At 61.2% G+C, this 16,963-nt stretch overlaps 1 protein-coding gene across 2 annotated transcripts in view; it reads left to right on the forward strand.

Moving 5' to 3' along the window:
- Positions 1 to 16,963, forward strand: part of VAV2 (vav guanine nucleotide exchange factor 2) — a 167,065-nt gene that overhangs the window by 115,848 nt on the left and 34,254 nt on the right. For both annotated transcript variants that reach the window (XM_049630993.1, XM_049630984.1), the window contains exons 5-8: positions 7,506 to 7,608; positions 10,385 to 10,483; positions 12,451 to 12,519; positions 14,133 to 14,233. In XM_049630993.1, coding sequence (XP_049486950.1) covers positions 7,506 to 7,608; positions 10,385 to 10,483; positions 12,451 to 12,519; positions 14,133 to 14,233 — 372 coding nt within the window. The remainder of the gene's footprint in view (positions 1 to 7,505; positions 7,609 to 10,384; positions 10,484 to 12,450; positions 12,520 to 14,132; positions 14,234 to 16,963) is intronic.

Raw genomic sequence — 16,963 nt, forward strand, 5'->3', positions numbered from 1 at the left:
GGGCTTTGGGGGCCAGACCCCGGGGTCTGAGGCGGGAGGGGCCGCGCGGGCCATTGTGAGGACGAAAATAATTGCCGGGATTTAGCATCTGTCAGAGCAGCTGCCCGCTGGAAAACTGCAGAGCAAAAAGATGGGGGGAGGGGAGAGGGGAGACAGGGAGGGGGTGGGGGGTGCAGGTCACTGGCCCCGGGGGGGGTGGGGGCCGGGGAGGCCGAGGGGAACCGGGCAGGTCTCTCTGGGGCGTGGGGCCCCGAGGCTCACCTGCCCTTTCCGACTTGGTCCAGGATCTCCCCCCACCCGCCCCGTTCACACCGTCCTTGGGCTCGCTCGTAGGTGCGGGGACAGAGAAGGGCCATCTCTGAAACCCGTGAGGCCCAGGTCAGCACTGATGCCCGTGAGGGTCTGGACCCCCCGCCTCTGTGTTTCAAAACCTGGGCGTATTTAATGCCCATGGCGTCTGTTCGTTGAGTGCGGGCCCCTGTGCCGAATATGGGCCCGTCCAACCTCCCCTCCCACCCCCTGCAGAGGCAGGCAGGCCGCAGCCACCGCTTACCGAGCACCGGCTGGATGCTAGGCCTCAGCTAGCCATTTGCATCGTGGTTGATCCTTCCAACGAGGGGTTGGGGTTATTCCTACTTCACGGATGGGGAAACTGAGGCTTAGGCTCTCCTGCCCAGAGTGACAGAGCCAGGCAGGGCTGAGCATCCAGCTGGGACTCACCTGACTGCTTCACCTCGGGGTCGGGGAGGGGGTGTGTGGAGGGGGGACTAGTGAGAGTCAAGTTCCCAACTTGAGTAGGGAGACCTGGTGTGCATCTGTCTGGCCTGAGGAGGTGGGGACCTGTCGGCTCTTGTCCAGTGCTGATCGAGTGCTGTTAGCCACACGGTCCGGCGTGACAGGGACGCTGAGTTTGTCCATGAAGTGTAGCCTCTGGTGACTTACAACCTCCACAAGGTACGTCTCTGTTGGCCCGAGGGGCTGATGCACAGAGAACTAAGGTACAGTCGGAACCCAAGCCAATCAGAGCTCGGTGGAATGGCCCTCTGCTGAGGCACAAGACGCTTCCGGGTTTTGCAGGACTGGGGGCGGTTGGGCTGGGGCTGGGTCAAGTGCTCCGGGCCCAGGTGGGAGGTCCCCTCCCCCGTGGGACCGTGTGCAGGCCCTGGGTCATAGCCAGACACTCAGGGAGCGGTGTCACCAGAGAACAGAGGCCAGGGTCCTCCCTCAGGTGGCTCTGCGTGCCGGACACTCACACACTCGGGGGACCTTCCGCCCCCCATTCCCCAACCCCCCATCTGTCGTTTCCTTTTCCTCCCCTCCGACAGCCACGGCCGTCAGGTGCACTGGGCCCAGCTGGTCATGACATAAACGAATCTGTTTCAACAGATGCCTGAGACTCGTAATCTGGCCCCTACCCTGTTCAGGAAGCTCACTCTTGGAGACGATGCCTTTGCTAAAAACCAAGGTGATGGTGGGATGTCCATGCCAGCGTTGGCCAGAGGAACTGAACTGTTGGGATCCAGAGCTTGTCACCCCTACTGTATTCTAGAAGCATCTGTATGTCAGACATGACTGCTGCCCTGTCAGTCTCCCCACCTGGACCGTGAGATCCACGGCGTAGAGTTGATGCCTTCGTCGAGTTGCTGGCACAGAATCGGTCTTAGGATAGGTATTGATTTAACCAATCGAACCTGATAGGTGTTTTCTCTTAGTTGCCGAGTTAAACGAATGTTTGATTGTACTTTCATAATCGGTTAAGGTTTATTTACGTAATTTCTGTACCCAACATGGGGCTCGAACTCGTGACCCCGAGATCAAGAACCACGTGCTCTGCCGACTGAGCCAGCCGGGTGCCCTTATCACTTTGTATTAAGAAGAAACCCTCTCTCCACTTTGCTGTTTCGTGTATTCCCCTCCCTTCTCCCATAACATGGAGCGTGCTTGAAGTGTCATTCTAATGCCGCTATTTTGTGGTTTCAGATAATATGCACGGACCTTCATTGGCCTGCATTAAACAGCGTTTGGGAGAGTGTTTTCATAAGTGAAAGGAAGGTAAATGTAGAAAGCGTGGGGTTGTGAGTGGTCTACGGACGTAGGACGAGGACCCTTTGAGGAGGGGAAACGGAGGCCAGTATAGTCGGGTGACCGACAAGTCACTTCCCCAGTCTTCAGCAGGCTTTGGGTAACAGACATTTTGCACAGCGGAGACAAGGGACGGTGTCTGCATTTTTTAGATCTTTCTGTCGCAAGTTAAGACACAAGTGTACAACTCTTCGTCTCGGGTTTCCAGGGGCCTGTTTTCAGCCGCAGGGCCCTGAGTGAATCAGAAGAGGTGAATGGGAAAGGGTGTGGAAAGAGGGGTCCCCATATGAATGAATGCTCCTTGTCTTGGTTGATTTTGAGAAAGGAAACAGGCTGAGAACCTGGTGGTGGCCACGTGTTGGGGTGACCGCCCTGGGTGTATTCCCAGGGCCCTAGTCTGTGCCATCTTGTCCCTTCTGAATACAGGGAAGTAACTGTGTCCCGTCACGCTCCCCTGGAGGAACCCCAGGTTCTTCAAGGCGCGCACACTGTGGGAGGGAACGGGGAGCCTGTAGCCTTTGCCCAAGGGTGCTTCCCGGTCCAAGTAGAAAGCTGCAGTCAGGCCGGCTTAAGGTGTGAGAGGAAAGACATGGACGCTGGTAGAGTGGCCAGAAAATTAGGAGGAAAATGCTGGAAGGGAGGGACCCAGGAGAAAAGGAGCCCCAAGCTGCCAAATCTAATAATCCGCCGAAAGCCTTAGCTGGCCATTAAATCTCATCACACAAGAAAGACCCTGAGGTTTCCAGTAAAAAAGAAGGAAAGAAAGAAAGAAAAATGCAGCAGCCAGAAGCTGAATTCAGCAGCCATTTGGGCTGGCTGCTCACTGCTCACTGCTTGGGAAGACAGAGTTTGAAGTGTGAGTCCGGTTAACTGTCTGCTAGAACATGTATTGATTGGTGGGAACAATGGAACCTCCGTAATGGGTCACCGGTCAGGTCTGATGTCCAATAAAAAGTCCTCAGACTTGTGAAGAAACAGACAAGAGTCATATTCAGGAAGAAAAAGTCAACGTTGAGATGACTCTGATGTTACCATTAGCAGTTTTGTAAACATGGTCAGGAACTTCGAGGAAAATATGTGCCAAATGAATGAACAGATGGGGAGCCTCAGCAGAGAAATAGACAGCCCTATGAAAAGGGCCAAGTGGAAACGTTAAAACTGAAAAGCATGATCGCTGAAATGAACGATCCGTGGATCCGCTTTAACAGAAGATGGCAGATGGCAGAGGAGGGAGTCACCGACTGCGAGATCGTTCGGTGGAAGTAATACACTCTAAGCAACAGAGAAAAGAAGGGTCCAACGCAGGTGTAACTGGAGTCCTAGGAGAAGAGAAAGAGAATGAGGCAGGAAAAGAAGTTGACAAAACCTAAGAAATGGCAGTGTATATACCATGTTCATGGATCGGAAGAGTATGTTGTTAAGATGCTTGTCTTCCCAGGGGGCTTTTTGTGTGTGTGTGTGTGTGTGTGTGTGTGTGTGTTTGTTTTTGTTTGTTTTTAAATTTTTTTTTGGCAAGATGATTGTAAAGTTTATACAGAAATACAGAGGACCTTAGAATAGCCTTAAACAATCTCATAAAAGAACAAAGCTAGGAACTTAAACCACCTGCTTTCAAGACTTTCTATAAAAAAAAAAAAGTAATCAAAACAGAGTGCTATCGCCATAAGCACAGGTGAATAGGTTGATGGGATAGATTATAAAATTCCAAAGTAGACCCACACTCATGTGGTCAGTTGGTCTTGGTCAAAGGAATCCAGTGGGAAGAAGAAAGTTTTCAACAAATTGTCCTGAAAACTCCCGGGTATCCCTGAAGAGAAATGGACCTCAATTTCTACCCCATGCCATACATGAAAATCTGAGCCGGATCAGAGGTCTGTAAGCATAAGCACTGAAATTATATAGCTCTTAGAAGAAAATATAAGCTTTGCAGCTTAGAAAACAAAGATTTTGGAGCACCTGGGTGGCTCGGTCAGTGAAGCGCCCAACTTCGGCTCAGGTCATGATCTCACAGTTCATGAGTTCAAGCCCCGCGGGCTCAGTGCTGACAGCTGAGAGCCTGGAGCCTGATTCAGGTTCTGTGTCTCCCTCTGTCTCTGCCCCTCCCCGGCTTGCACTCTATCTGTCTCTCTCTCTCTCTCTCAAAAATAAACATTAAAAAAAAATTTTTTTTAAAGTTGGAGGCAACCCAAGCGTTCATCGAAAGGTGGATGGAGGACAAGTTGTAGGTTGTTCATACAGTGGCTGGTACTCAGCAATGAACAGGAATGAGCCTCTGTGTGAGCAACACCATGGATGAATCCTCAGACGTGACGACGGTGGCGAAGAAGCCAGACACAAAAGTGATCCTAACACAGGATGCCAAGGATGTCCAGTTCGAGAACAGGAAAGGCTAGTCTTTGGGGAAGAGTAGTCTGAAGGGTGGTCACGGGGAAAGAGGAGGGGACTGATCAGGAAGAGGAGGAACTTTCCGGGGCAGATGAGAACGTTCTATAAAGGGACGGGTGTGAGTTACACGGCGGTATCCATTTGTCACAGGGTGTGGTGAGCGTGCATCTTGATCTGTGGAAGCCGTAGCAAAAACCCGGTGGAAAGCCGTTGTGGGGCGTTGCGGCCATGCCTGAAACACGGCAGTGCTCTGTGGACGTGGGGTGTGCCTGGGCGGGCGAGTGAGCTCAGGCTTGCGGGAGGTGCCAAGGGAGAGAGGGGCGGAGAAACACGTTTTCCGGGACCCAGCTGCGCAAAGCATCTTCAGGTTCAGCCTGTGCAGGAAGCTTCCCCAGCCCTCACCATCCTTTTTCCCCTTAGAACGCTACCGCTCATCTTAGGGCTCATAACGGGGCTGGCGCCTACTTCACTTTGAGATCCGTAGATCCGCCCTCGTTTTCCTCTGAATGCGCCTCAGTGCCGACTCCAGAGCTTGGTATGTCATCAGTCACTCGGTGAAAGAAAGTGTGGTGACCGGTCCACCTGGCCGGGAGGCAGCACAACGTGACGATGGCCTCCAGAAGATCCGGAAGGTCTTGGCAAGGTCCCCGGCGCCATGCACCCTGGCTCACTCGTCTCTGCCACAGAGAGCCTTGGGCTCGTTGGCGAAAGCGAAGAAATTGCGTCTGGAGCTCGGGTTGTGGCTGATCTGAGGTGGGACTGCGCCGAGGTCTTCCCTTCTGAGCGGGTGGGACAGAGAGTCCAGGGGTCCGTTAGGATGTCCCCCTCAAACGTGGGCCGAGGAGGGGGAGCCCTGTGCTGACAGCTGGCTGTCCCTGAACCAGGTGACCTCGAGGCCCCTCTCCAGGCCTGTTTTCAGTCTTTGTTATCGTTGCATCAGCGCTTAGCTTATTTAATTGTCACGGTCCCCCCACCCCCTTCCCCCAGCCCATCAGAGCAGAGCTGAGGTCTGTCTCCAGACGGCATGGAGGGCCTCAGCTGCCTTTGAACTTGTCTAATTTAGCAGCCCGCGAGCTTCCCTGTCTCTGCTCTGTTCCACGCCGTCAGAATTCCCGACAGTGGCTTTGTCACCAGCCTCGCTCTGCTGTGCGACAAACATCTGGGGTGGTGGGCACCCGCCAAAGAGAACCCGGGCAGGCACTTGCCTGGACACCCAGTAACCTGGCGGGCACAGCTGCCCGAGCTGTTTCCTTTGGGGACAGAGTCTGGAGAGGCACGGGAGGTGATTTGTGTCTCCGCGAGGGGCCCTTCCCCGGGCCCACCCAGGGCAACGGGCCTCGGAGTCGGTGGGTTCTCACCCGTGAGTCGCAAGCACCCTTCCCGGCTTTGCTCCCTGCTGGTTCCAAGCAGGGCCTCTGGCACCGTCTGGGCACCGTGCTGCCGCGTGAGGCCTCGGGACAGCCATCCAGACCCACACAGGGGTCGGCAGGGCGGGGCGGGGGAGGGGGTGGCGCGGGTGCAGGGAGGCTACGCCTGGGCGAACCCTCCCCTCCCAGCCTGCTGCGGGGCCTCAGGGTGTGTCTGTCATCTGTGAAATGGCCATGGTGTTCTCTGTCTCCCAGGGTTTGTGAGGTTAAAAAGCATAAATGCTTTTCAAGGGCCTCGCAGGGCTCACCAGGGGGCAGGTGTCTGTTGGTGTAGTTAACGAGTCTGTTAGCTGGTCTAGCCCCAAGTGACCTGTCCCCGGCCAGCTCCTTCCCCGGCGTATGGGCTGCTCGCGGGACCCTCGTCTAGTCCGGAGCTGATTCACGGCCCCCCCGGGCCCCCCAGAGGGAAGCCCAGACGTGTGGGCCTGGTCGTGCTCAGTCTCAGGGGGAGGTACCCGGGTCTTTGGCTCCAGAGGCCTTTCCTGAATACAGGCGCTGCCTCCCTAACTCCCAGCCTGTCCGATGACAGCTAATATTCACAAGCTGGGTTTGAGACCTGGCGAGCCGCCGGGTGGTGTCATTTCTGCTGTCTCTGTCCCCCGCCGTTGTCTCTGTCGCCTTGAATTCTGGCCGCCCGGTGCCGTGGGGGAGGAGAGGCGCTTTACTGGGTCTCTGTGCCTTCCGGAAGCCAACTTTGCCAGGTGCCGCTCTGAGCCCAGGCTCTGAGTCTCCGGTGTCGGGCTTCCAGGGCGAGCTGGCCTGTGAACACGACCTGCCCCGAGGACGGGCCCCACGGCAGCCGACGGAAGGGCCGGTCAGCTCTGGGCCCGGGACAGAGTGACCCGCCGCACGTGGTTGGACCGGCTCGTTTGCCGATGCGTGAACACCTACCGCCTGTTAGGAAGGGCGACCCGACGGGGTTAAGCAGTTGGGTTTTGTCCAGGGAAGAGATAGGTTCACCCTCAGGCACTTACAAGATAACGGGAGCTGCAGCGGGAGGGATGTACCTCGTATGAGAGGAGGGTGGGGGGTGGGTCCTGGGTCACAGACGGGGCTGGGAATCCCCGGAGGCCTCCTGGAGGAGGTGTCCCATGACCTGAGTCGGGGAGGTGGGGGAGGTGGGGGAGGACAGCTTGTTAGAGGGGAATCAGAGCATGGTCGTGCACTGAAACGAAGTTCGGTCGCATTATAAAGCGAGTCGTGGCTTCCTGGCACTCGTTCGGGAAGCTGCACCCCAAACTCCGTGTCCGTCTCCACTCGCTCTGCTTCCGCACCCCCTGGTAGGTGCGAGCTCTGCTCCTTGACCCCCACACCTGGGCTGACCCGGGGAGAGGCCCCAGCGCAGGGCACTGCGGGTGACGAGCCACGCGAGAATTCCCCTTCAGGCAGTGACTCACCCCGGGCCTCTGGCAAGGGTCCCCAGCACTGACCAAAGGGTGGAGCAGTTGGGGTGTGATCACGGTAGGTCCTTCTAGAAGAACGGCAGGCACGGCACGAGGGGATGCTCTCTGTGCTGCCTGGTTCAAACTCCGAGAAACCCCGGGGAGGCCCCCTGCACCGCGTCCCCGGAACCTGCCTTCCGCCCGCCTGACCCGCTTCTCTCCCGCGCAGCGAGCATGACCTGGGGGAAGACATCTATGACTGTGTCCCGTGCGAAGATGAGGGCGACGACATCTACGAGGACATCATCAAGGTGGAGGTACAGCAGCCCATGGTAAGCCGTCCGTCGCCCGCAGCCCAGCCCCCTCTCTCAGCGCTCCCAGCAACCGGGGTCGGGCGGGGGCACTGCGGGAGCCCCAGAGACCTCTCGGCCCCCGCGGGGTTCCTCCCCTTCCTTGGGCCCAGTCCTGCCTCCGGAACGTTCTAGGAGACCGGGGTGTGACCCCCACTGCCACTGAGCCCCCGCCACCCCTCCCGGAGGCGCTGTCGCGGAGTTCTCCCAGAGGTGTACAGGATTCCAAGTCCTTCCTGCCTGGGGAGTCTGAGCATGGCGACTGGATGCTCAGACGTGCACAGCGCGCCTCATTTTACGCTTTTGTGCGGAGAGCGAGGAGACCGCCACTGGCTCAATTAGCCAGCTGTGCGTCTTTTATGTGGGAGGATATTTATTTCCGACCGGCGCTGGCGAGCACTTTCTCGGACACCAGTGTGCTGCAGGGCGGATTTATTGCCAGCAGCTGCTGTGTGGAGGGTGGGGGTCCCGCAGGGATGGGGTGGGGGGGCCCTGGAGGGGACAGCCGCAACCCCCTGCGTCCCCGCACTCCCGGGGGCTGGTCGAGGTGCCAGTTGCCGACTGTGGAGGCTTTTTGATGCTTTCACTAAAGAAGTGGGAGGAATTTCTCAAAAGGCAGATTTCAGCGTTTTCCTCCAGTGTGGGAGTGACCAGTTGGTGGCGGGGGCGGGGGCACGAAGCGGGGGCGACGGCTCCCCTCCAAGGCCTTTCAGAGAGGCCTTTCCCACACTGGGGGCGCCTGCCCTCCCCCGGCCTCACGCCAGGAGAGGCAGAGAAGCGTGGCTGCGGCCCTCACAGCCCCCAAACTCTGCTTTTCAGAAAGGGTTTCTCATTCTGTCCCTGGAGGGTCTGAAGGGTCCCCGTCTTTACCAGGGGTCTCTCTCTGTGACCCCGGGTCTGCCCAGGGCCAATTCTGCCCTCCCCCCACCCCCTACAGCCTTGCAGTGGGGCGGCTCTGCCCCTGAGCCTTCCCGGGAGGTCAGTCACGGGGCTGGAAGGCCAAGCCGTTGCCCCGCTGACGGACGTCCTCTGCCTTGCCTAGAAGCCGAGCCGGCATTCTGGGTCTGGGGCCAGCTCACTCCCAAGCCCTTAGAAGTCCAGCGTCCTGTGGGTAACGCGGGAGCAGTGAATGCAATGGCCCTTGCACTTGGCTGGAGGATCCCCTGCCTTCGGGCCGGAGACGCCCCTGAGAGGCCCCCGAGTGGGCAGTCCCCAGAGCCTGCTGCTGTCCCTGGTCCTGAAGCACACTTGGCCGGACCCTGGCTGTTTGCAGGACCCGCGGGGGGCTGTGAGGGGACAAGCTGGCGTCCCACCTGCCCTACTCTGTTTAGTGTCCGAACAGCGCTCCGTGCTGCTGCCCTCGAGCTGTCCTGTCGATCTGGCAGGGCGGGCCTCCTGCCCGTCCTCTGAGATAAAACAGCTGGCTTTATTTCCTCCCCGGTCATGTCTGGAGCTGTCCGAGCAGTCTAAGTGGAAGGTAGACGGAGACCTTTCCAAAGGAAGATAAAGCCAAGGGATGGCAGGTGTCGCTCCCCACACGTGAGGGAGACCCTGGCGACGTGCTGGGTCCCCGTGCTGTCCCTCGCCACCCGGCCAGGCTCCTGCTGGAGCGGGCGGGCGGTTGTGATGTGTCCCTGGGGCTCTTGGCTTGCCCCCACCTCCCGAGTAGGGCCCGGATAACGAGCACTGCTAACTGGTTCTGTCTGTGGTTTGTTTCCTCCATGCGTTCAGATCAGATACATGCAGGTAAGTGGCAGGTGGAGGGGGACCCGGGGTAAGTTCTGCCAGCACCGTCTTCCCCCACCTTTCGGGGAAGGTCTCAGACCTCTTGGGAAAAGCCTCCCTGTCCCCAGGGAGATGCTATCAGGCACTACACTTTTGCACCTAGTTTTAGGGGATCGTGGGCCCCCAACATCCCCCTGAAGCCCCTACGTTAGCAGTGTAGCACCCCGGCCGGTGGGACAGTGGGCTCGGGAAGAAGCCCCTGGGTGATGAAGGACGATGGCGTAAGGGCAGATATGAGTCCAAATGGCATGTCACGTGGCCCAGCACCGTTTCCCCAGAGCCTCACTTAGGGACAGATCTGGCCCTCTCAGCCTAAAAGAACGTAATGGGGGGTGTCTGGAAATCCACGGCTGCCTCTGAACAGTTCCCCCGCCTGTGGGCTCTACCCCCTGTGGCCACACGGTCTCCTGGTCAATCCCGCCTCTGGCCACATCCCCCCCCATAGGAGCTGGGGAGCAGGCTCTGCCCCGAAACGTGTCCCAGTGACCCCTGCAATGAGCTGTTCCCTCACTACCCCAAGTGGAGCCCAGGGGACACTGGGAAGGCCCAGGCCTGCAGGGCATTGGCATCTTTGTCAGAGGCCCTCGCAGGTCGCTCAGCTGGTGGGCATGGGTCCTCGGAGCTGGTCAGAGCCTTTCCCTGTGCACAGAGTGGGTGCTTTAAGCCAATCCACGCCCGCTGTATATGCTGGGGGGGCTGGAGCGTGCTTGGTCTGCTAGGATTCACAGAGGGCAGCGGGAGCCCAGACTCTACAAGGCCCTGTGCCTTCCCCGAGCTGTTGCCAGCCCCCAGGCACATGCCCATCCCTTCCCTGTGCCTCAGTTTCCCCATATGCAAACAGGAGGGGAAGGGCTCGGGCCCCCTTCTGTCTCCTGTCCGGCCCCTCCGTTTCCCACTTGGCGGCCAGGCCTCGGCGGTCTGCAGGCAGTGGGCCCGGCGGGAACCCGGCTCACGTCTTGTGTCCTTCCTTTAGAAGATGGGCATGTCCGAGGACGACAAGAGAAACTGCTGCCTGCTGGAGATTCAGGAGACCGAGGCCAAGTACTACCGGACCCTGGAGGACATTGAGAAGGTGGGTATGGGCCTTGGTGCCGTCCTGGGACCGCCGGTCCCCTGGGGCGGTGCTGTCCCCAGGCAGGGACACAGGGCAGCAGTGACAGGTGCAGAGGCTTCGTGGCCCTCTCGGCTTTGCCGTCAGGCACCCCTTGGGCTCTGCTCCCCACACAGGCCAGTGTCCTCGTCGGCTGTCACCCTTGTCCCTGATCCCACCTCCCACCCCTCGGCCCTGGACCACCCCGAACTGGTCTCTGCTGCTCTTTCTGGCCTAAACTGGGTATCGTTACAGCTTCTGTTCCCGATTGCACTGGGCTAACCTCCTTCTGTGTACTCTTTCATGCAGACTCAGCGCTAGGTTAAGTGCTTTCTGTATTCCTTCTCACCCAAGACATTCTCTGTGAGATCCCACTCTGTGAGCTGGGATCACAGCAAGGCCACCTCATAGATGGCTGTGCGTGTCCTGCCCCTGGGGCATGGTCAGGCCCACTGATGGGAGCCTGCAGAGCCCCCATGGTGCACCCTGTGCTCCCCTGAATGGCTGGTCAGTCGTCTCTCCCCGGCTGGCCCCCTGAGCTCCCAGAGGACCACGGATGGGCCTCCTCCTTCCCCCCGCCCTGCTCTGGCCTCCCGTGCACGCTGGCTCAGTGACATTTCCCTGTCTCTTGAAGGTCCTTGTTGCCAGCTGCTGGTGCTTACTGGGTGAACATCCAACATTGTTTAAGGGTCCTCTGTGGCTCTTTGCTTGCAGCGTAGGGCAAGTGTGGCCATGATGGTGGGGCCTCCAGCCGGGAGTCCTGCGATGCCCCTTGGCCCCAGGCCCCCGCCTCCAGCCTCAGCCAGGCCTGTGTGCCCGCCCTCCCACCCCACTGGCCACCGGCCTTGCCGCAAACACACCAGCCCCATCCCTGCTGCACGCCCTGGCCCCCACTCTCCATCGGCCCCTCCCCGGGCAGTCTACTCCCCCCGCCAGTCCCAGCTCCCAGGCCAGCTCGCTCCGGGGCCCTGCAGACCTCTGCAGTCCCTCCGCACAGCCCAAGTCCTAAGCTGCGGCCGTCTGTCTCCACCCTGGGACGTGGCCAGCCTTCGAGGGCAGGTGCTGCTGGTCCCAGGCCTGATGCACGTAGCGGGTCAAGCAGGGAGTGTGCTTGACCAGGGCACGCGGTGTACTGAGCACTTGGGGGGACAGTCACATTTTAATCTTCCCCTAGCCATCGAGGTCATTGTTGCTACCCCCACGTCCCACGCGAGAAAACCGAGTGCTAGCCCGTCCTCGGCACAGGGAAGAGGCTTGTGCACTTGGATGGTTCTCGCCTGCTCTGCACGGCGGCCGAGGAGGAGCCCAAGGGGCCAGGACCCCATGGGGAGAAAGGTGGCAGGTCCTGCGCCACAGGGCCTCTGGGGCACCACCTGACGGTCTCCCCCGTGCGCATCTCCTCGGAGGCCAGGCCCGGAGGACTCCGGAGAACCACTCCCTGCCCCGGCGGGGCTTCCGGGTCAGGGAGTATCTCTTTTGATGGCAGGTTTAGGGCCGTACCTAGGCTCAGGTGGGAAGTGTGGCCCTGTCACTGTCCAGAGGTGTACCCACGAGTGATGTGCCCTCACCTCTCTGGCCTCCGTTCCCGGAAATGTCTCAAACAGCGGTAGCATCTCCCATCCTGGGTTGCAGCAGGGTTCAAGTCCAGTCTGCTGGACGCCTCGGAGCTTTGCCCGTGTGGTGGGCGTGGGTGCTTAGGCCAATCCCGCCCGCCCCTGCACATTCCCGTCCTGCCACCACCCTGCACAATGGAGCACACCCCGCCCTAGGATGCACACATTCTCCAGCAACACTGCGCCAGGCCTGCATAACCGCCCCGCGGAGAACCCCCATCCCCTGGACCCTGGACCTTGGCGAGGTGGTCTGAGCCCCTCCCGTCGGTGGCTCTGGTCTCAAAGGGGGCTGGCCCCCTCCAGGCGAGCCGACGGTGATGGGCTTCTCTGTTCCAGAACTACATGGCCCCGCTGAGGCCGGTGCTGAGCCCGGCGGACATGACGGCCATCTTCATCAACCTGGAGGTAAGGGTCCGGGCCTGCGGCTCACCGTTTGCAGGCCCAGGTCTCCAACCGGCTCGGATGTCAGGCAGGCTCCAGCCCGACTGTCCCCATGGGTCCTGGAGAGCTGTGTCCCTGCCAGCTGCATGGCTGGTCAGAACTATGGGTGTTTTTAGGACAGATGCGTAGGAGGGGAGTAGCCGCTCTGCCCTCCGGGAACTTTGGTGCTCGGAGACCGGAGGACAAGGTTTCAGCAGAAACCTCTCTGTCAGCAGGGTGGGGAGGGTTGGCATGAGGCCCCAGAAGCTACACGTGGGTGGGTTTCATCCAGGAATGCCCAGTGGGTGCAGCATGCCCCCAGCTGGTGCAGCGGCTCCTGCCTGGCTCCCTCAGCCCCTTATCACCTCAAGAGGTGGGTGCTGGTCTCCTGGTTGAGGCTGAGCCAGACTCCAGACTCGGGAGGCTCTAGCTCCCTGTGCCCCCTACTCAGAGTCTATCCTGCCTTGGGTGGTGGCCAGCACAAATGGCCGTGGACAGAATGGGAGCCTGGATTGGGGACCATGGGGAGCCCTGGGGGGGCAGAAGCCTGGATCAAGGGACGTGGGGAGCCCCAGGAGGCCAGGAGCCTAGATCAGGGGCCGTGGGGAGCCCCGGAGTGCTGGGAACTTGGATCGGGGGCTGTGGCAGCCCTGGGAGGCCAGGAGCCTGGATCGGGGGCTGTGGAGAGCCTCGGGGTGCCGGGAACCTGGATCGGGGGCCATGGGGAACCCTGGGGTGCAAGGAACTTGTATCAGGGGCCATGGGGAGCCCCACGGGGCCAGGAGCCTAGATCGGGGGCTGTGGGGAGCCCCGGGGTGCTGGGAACTTGGATTGGGGGCTGTGGCAGCCCTGGGAGGCCAGGAGCCTGGATCGGGGGCTGTGGAGAGCCTCGGGGTGCTGGGAACCTGGATCGGGGGCCATGGGGAACCCCGGGGTGCAAGGAACTTGTATCAGGGGCCATGGGGAGCCCCAGGGGGCCAGGAGCCTAGATTGGGGGCCGTGGGGAGCCCCAGGGGGCCAGGAGGCTAGATCGGGGGCCGTGGGGAGCCCCGGGGCCGGGAACTTAGATCGGGGGCTGTGGCAGCCCTGGGAGGCCAGGAGCCTGGGTTGGGGGCTGTGGAGAGCCTCGGGGTGCCGGGAACCTGGATCGGGGGCCGTGGGGAGCCCTGTGCCGGGAACCTGGATCGGGGGCCGTGGGGAGCCCTGAGCTGTTGCCTGCCGGTCGCCCAGCTGCTCTGAAACGTGGAGGAACACCTGTCCCCATGGAGGGACTCCATCCCACAGAACCTAAGATCAGGGCAGAGAGCCCCTCTGTCCCTGCACACAGCAAGACGGTACAAGGATGCTGAGTGGGAACAGCCCCCCGGGGGGCCATCGCTGTCTCTCTGGCACCAGGGCTTGTCCCCGGTGGGCCACCCTGTGTCTGAGCCGGCTGAGAGGTCCCTTCACACGTCTGGCACCACAGCACCTTCTAGTGTTTGCGTGGGGTGCACGCCCAGCGCCCGGGCCTCTCTAAGTTCTCCACCACGGCAGATGGGGACCGTTCTAGAGGGCGGCCTGGTGTGCCCGTTCACGCACCGACGGCTTTCTCTCCCCAGGACCTAATCAAAGTGCATCACAGCTTCCTGCGGGCCATTGACGTGTCCATGATGGCAGGGGGCAGCACTCTGGCCAAGGTCTTCCTGGACTTCAAGGAGAGGTGAGTGACAGGCCCGCCCCTCGCTGTCCGCGGGGCCTCTGGAGCGTCCGGGGCCTCCAGTTCCGGCCTGGGGACGGTCACAGGTGCCGGTACTCAGGTGGGAATCTCACGGCGAGGCCCTCGAGGCAGGTGGCTGTGCCCCTGTGAGCCCCTGTGAACCCCTGTCCTCACTGGGACACGGAGAGAGCTGCCCACCCTTCCCGCCGTCACAGCCTGGAGGGGCGACCTCCCCCAGCAGGGCCTCCCGAGGACCTCCACCAGCTCCCTCTGCCTCTGTGCCTGGGGGTCTTGGTGGCTGGAGGCCATTCTCACCATCACGGTGCACCTGCTGCCTGCCAGGTCCCCCGGGAACCTGGCACCTGAGAGACTCTGCCCCTCGAGCTGCACGGGTGGCGGGTGGCAGCTGAACGACAGGACCCGAACCGGCCCCCGCATGTCCGAGGAAGGGGCTTCCGGGCTCTGGGTGCCCAGGGGTGAGGCCAGTTCCCCGCTTCCTCGACGGTGTGTGTCACGGGGCCGGGACTTCCTAATCTGTCCCTGAGGGACGCTGATGGTGTCTGTGCCACGTGGTGCCCCGAGGGTAAACTGAGGCCAGGCCCGTATCGCCGACGCGGCTTGTCTGTGGCCATTGAAGGGCTCCGGTGGCCGGGACCCGGCGGACAGGTGGGCGGGATGGCGGGGAGGCAGCAGCAGCTGTGGGCACGGGCACCCGGCCATCCTGGCCTCCGCCAGCCGCAGCCCCCAGCGTGGGGAGACGGGGCCCCGGACAGGCACGCGCAGGCCTGGGTCCTCCGATCGTGTGTCCGCGGCGTTGGGGCAAGTGCCCGTGAAGCCCGAGGGGGCAAAGATTCTGCCCGTCAGCCTCCGAGGCAGCATCTCTCCTCCCCTTGGCGCCCGCGGGGTCAGGCTGAGTCTAGACGCACAGACGGTGCCAGCCTCCCCACTGCCAGAAACATGCAGAATGTGGCTCCTCCCACCGTCCGGGCCCCTCGTCCGGAACCGGTATCGTCGGGGCAGGAGACTGGCAACTCGTTAGAAACCAGCGCAGGAACCTTCTCGAAGAATTACGTGGCTGTCGGGAGGCCTCCACGAACCTGTTTGTTGTTAAGCTTCTCTGCCTGTAAAACCCAGTGGATGGAAGAGTGTGGAGATGCTTTCCATGCCCCGAATGTCCTGCTGGAGCCCGGCAGGGGAGGACTGGGATTCTGGAAGCTTCTGTGGCTCTGCCGTCCCAGCGAAGGTCTCAGAGGCCGCCTTTCTTCCTGGAGCCCGGGCAGCGGCATCTTTAAAGCCGGGCACGAAACGAGATGATGCAAGGACTCAGCCGGATGCCCGGGGCTGCGGGAGCCCCAGAGGACTGTGTTCCAGTCTCTGAAGTCTCGGGAGGCCCATCGGGAGGCGGTGCCCTGGCTCCTGCCCCTCAGACTCTGGAGAAGGCGCCCCCAGCTTCTGTGCTCGCGGCTCCTCTGCCTGCCTGTCGTCCGAGCCACCTGGGAGCTTGTTAAGAACACCAATTCTGGGGTCCGCTCTGCAGGGTCTGAGGGGGAGGCCCCAGGGCGGCTGGTGGGCACCCTGGGTCCACCTCGTCCTTATCTGCAGGGAGGTCCCCTGCAGCACCTGCCAGGTGGCGGTCAGCTCAGCTCACGTGTCCTCCTGGCCAGGCGGCCCATCCCAGGGCTGGATTCCGAGGCCTCTACGAGCCCCTGAAGCGGCTTCCCCTGCGTGCTCTGTGGCTCCGGGCAGGGAGCTCTCTCCCCTCCGCACGGGCAGGGGTCCCTGAGCCCCCTTTCTAGGGGCCATGGGTGAGGCCCCAGGCAGGCACGAGGGAGCAGGCAGTGCCTGAGGACAGGCGGCAGATGTGGCCAGAGGGCGGATGTGCTTTCTCCAGGCACTGGCAGACGTGGGCATGCTGGCAGGCCCCGGGGTGGGGGACAGGCGGCTCCCTTACCCACCCCCTGCCCCCAGCAATGCTTTCTTCTCACCTGGCTACAAGCCTGTGTGCCAGGGAAGCCAACTCAGACCTGACCCTCATCCTCACGGGTCGGGGGGGAGGCCACGGACCTGCTGGACCAGGCCTCTGAGACCTGTGGAGCCACCCCCAGGCCGAGTGGCCAAGAGACAGACTGCCCTTCCCCAGGAACCCCCTCCGGCCCAAGAGCCTGCCCCACGGTGTTTGCCCTTTACAAGGCTGCCGTCCTCTGTGCTCAGCTTTGGGCCTCACAGGGCTCTCGGGCCTTGTTTCTGCCGGGATGACCGTTGTTTCTACGGCCAGAGCGGCTGCAGGGACTGGATCGTGTTCCGGCACCGGGAGCTCGGCAGATGGGCTCTCTGTCACCGCCCAGCAAGGCTTTGGAGGCCAGGCCCTGGAGTCTGGGTAGTTTGGGGAGGGGGCGGGCTGCGTCTCATCAGAGCTCGTTTTCCAGCCCTTGTGATCTGTCCCGGTGTCGATCTTTTCTGCCCCTTCGCCTCCTCGTCTCCGAGTCAACACCTGAGGTCCTGACGTGCGATTCGGCGAGCATTTATAGAGTGCCTGCTGTGTACCAGACGGGACAGGCTCTGCTCTCACTGGGCGGGGAGGTCAGGAAGCAAGTTCACAGGCAAAGGACTTGAGAGCACGGGGAAAGGGAGAGGGTGGGGGCAGTAGGGGCTCGTAGCAGACGAGGGGGCGCTGAGGACCTGGCGAGAGCCCACCACCCCTGAGGTGGGGGCAGGGTGGGGGCAAAGCGACAG

Source organism: Panthera uncia, chromosome D4, assembly GCF_023721935.1.
Source record: "Panthera uncia isolate 11264 chromosome D4, Puncia_PCG_1.0, whole genome shotgun sequence".
In the NCBI taxonomy this organism is placed as follows: Eukaryota; Metazoa; Chordata; class Mammalia; order Carnivora; family Felidae; genus Panthera; species Panthera uncia.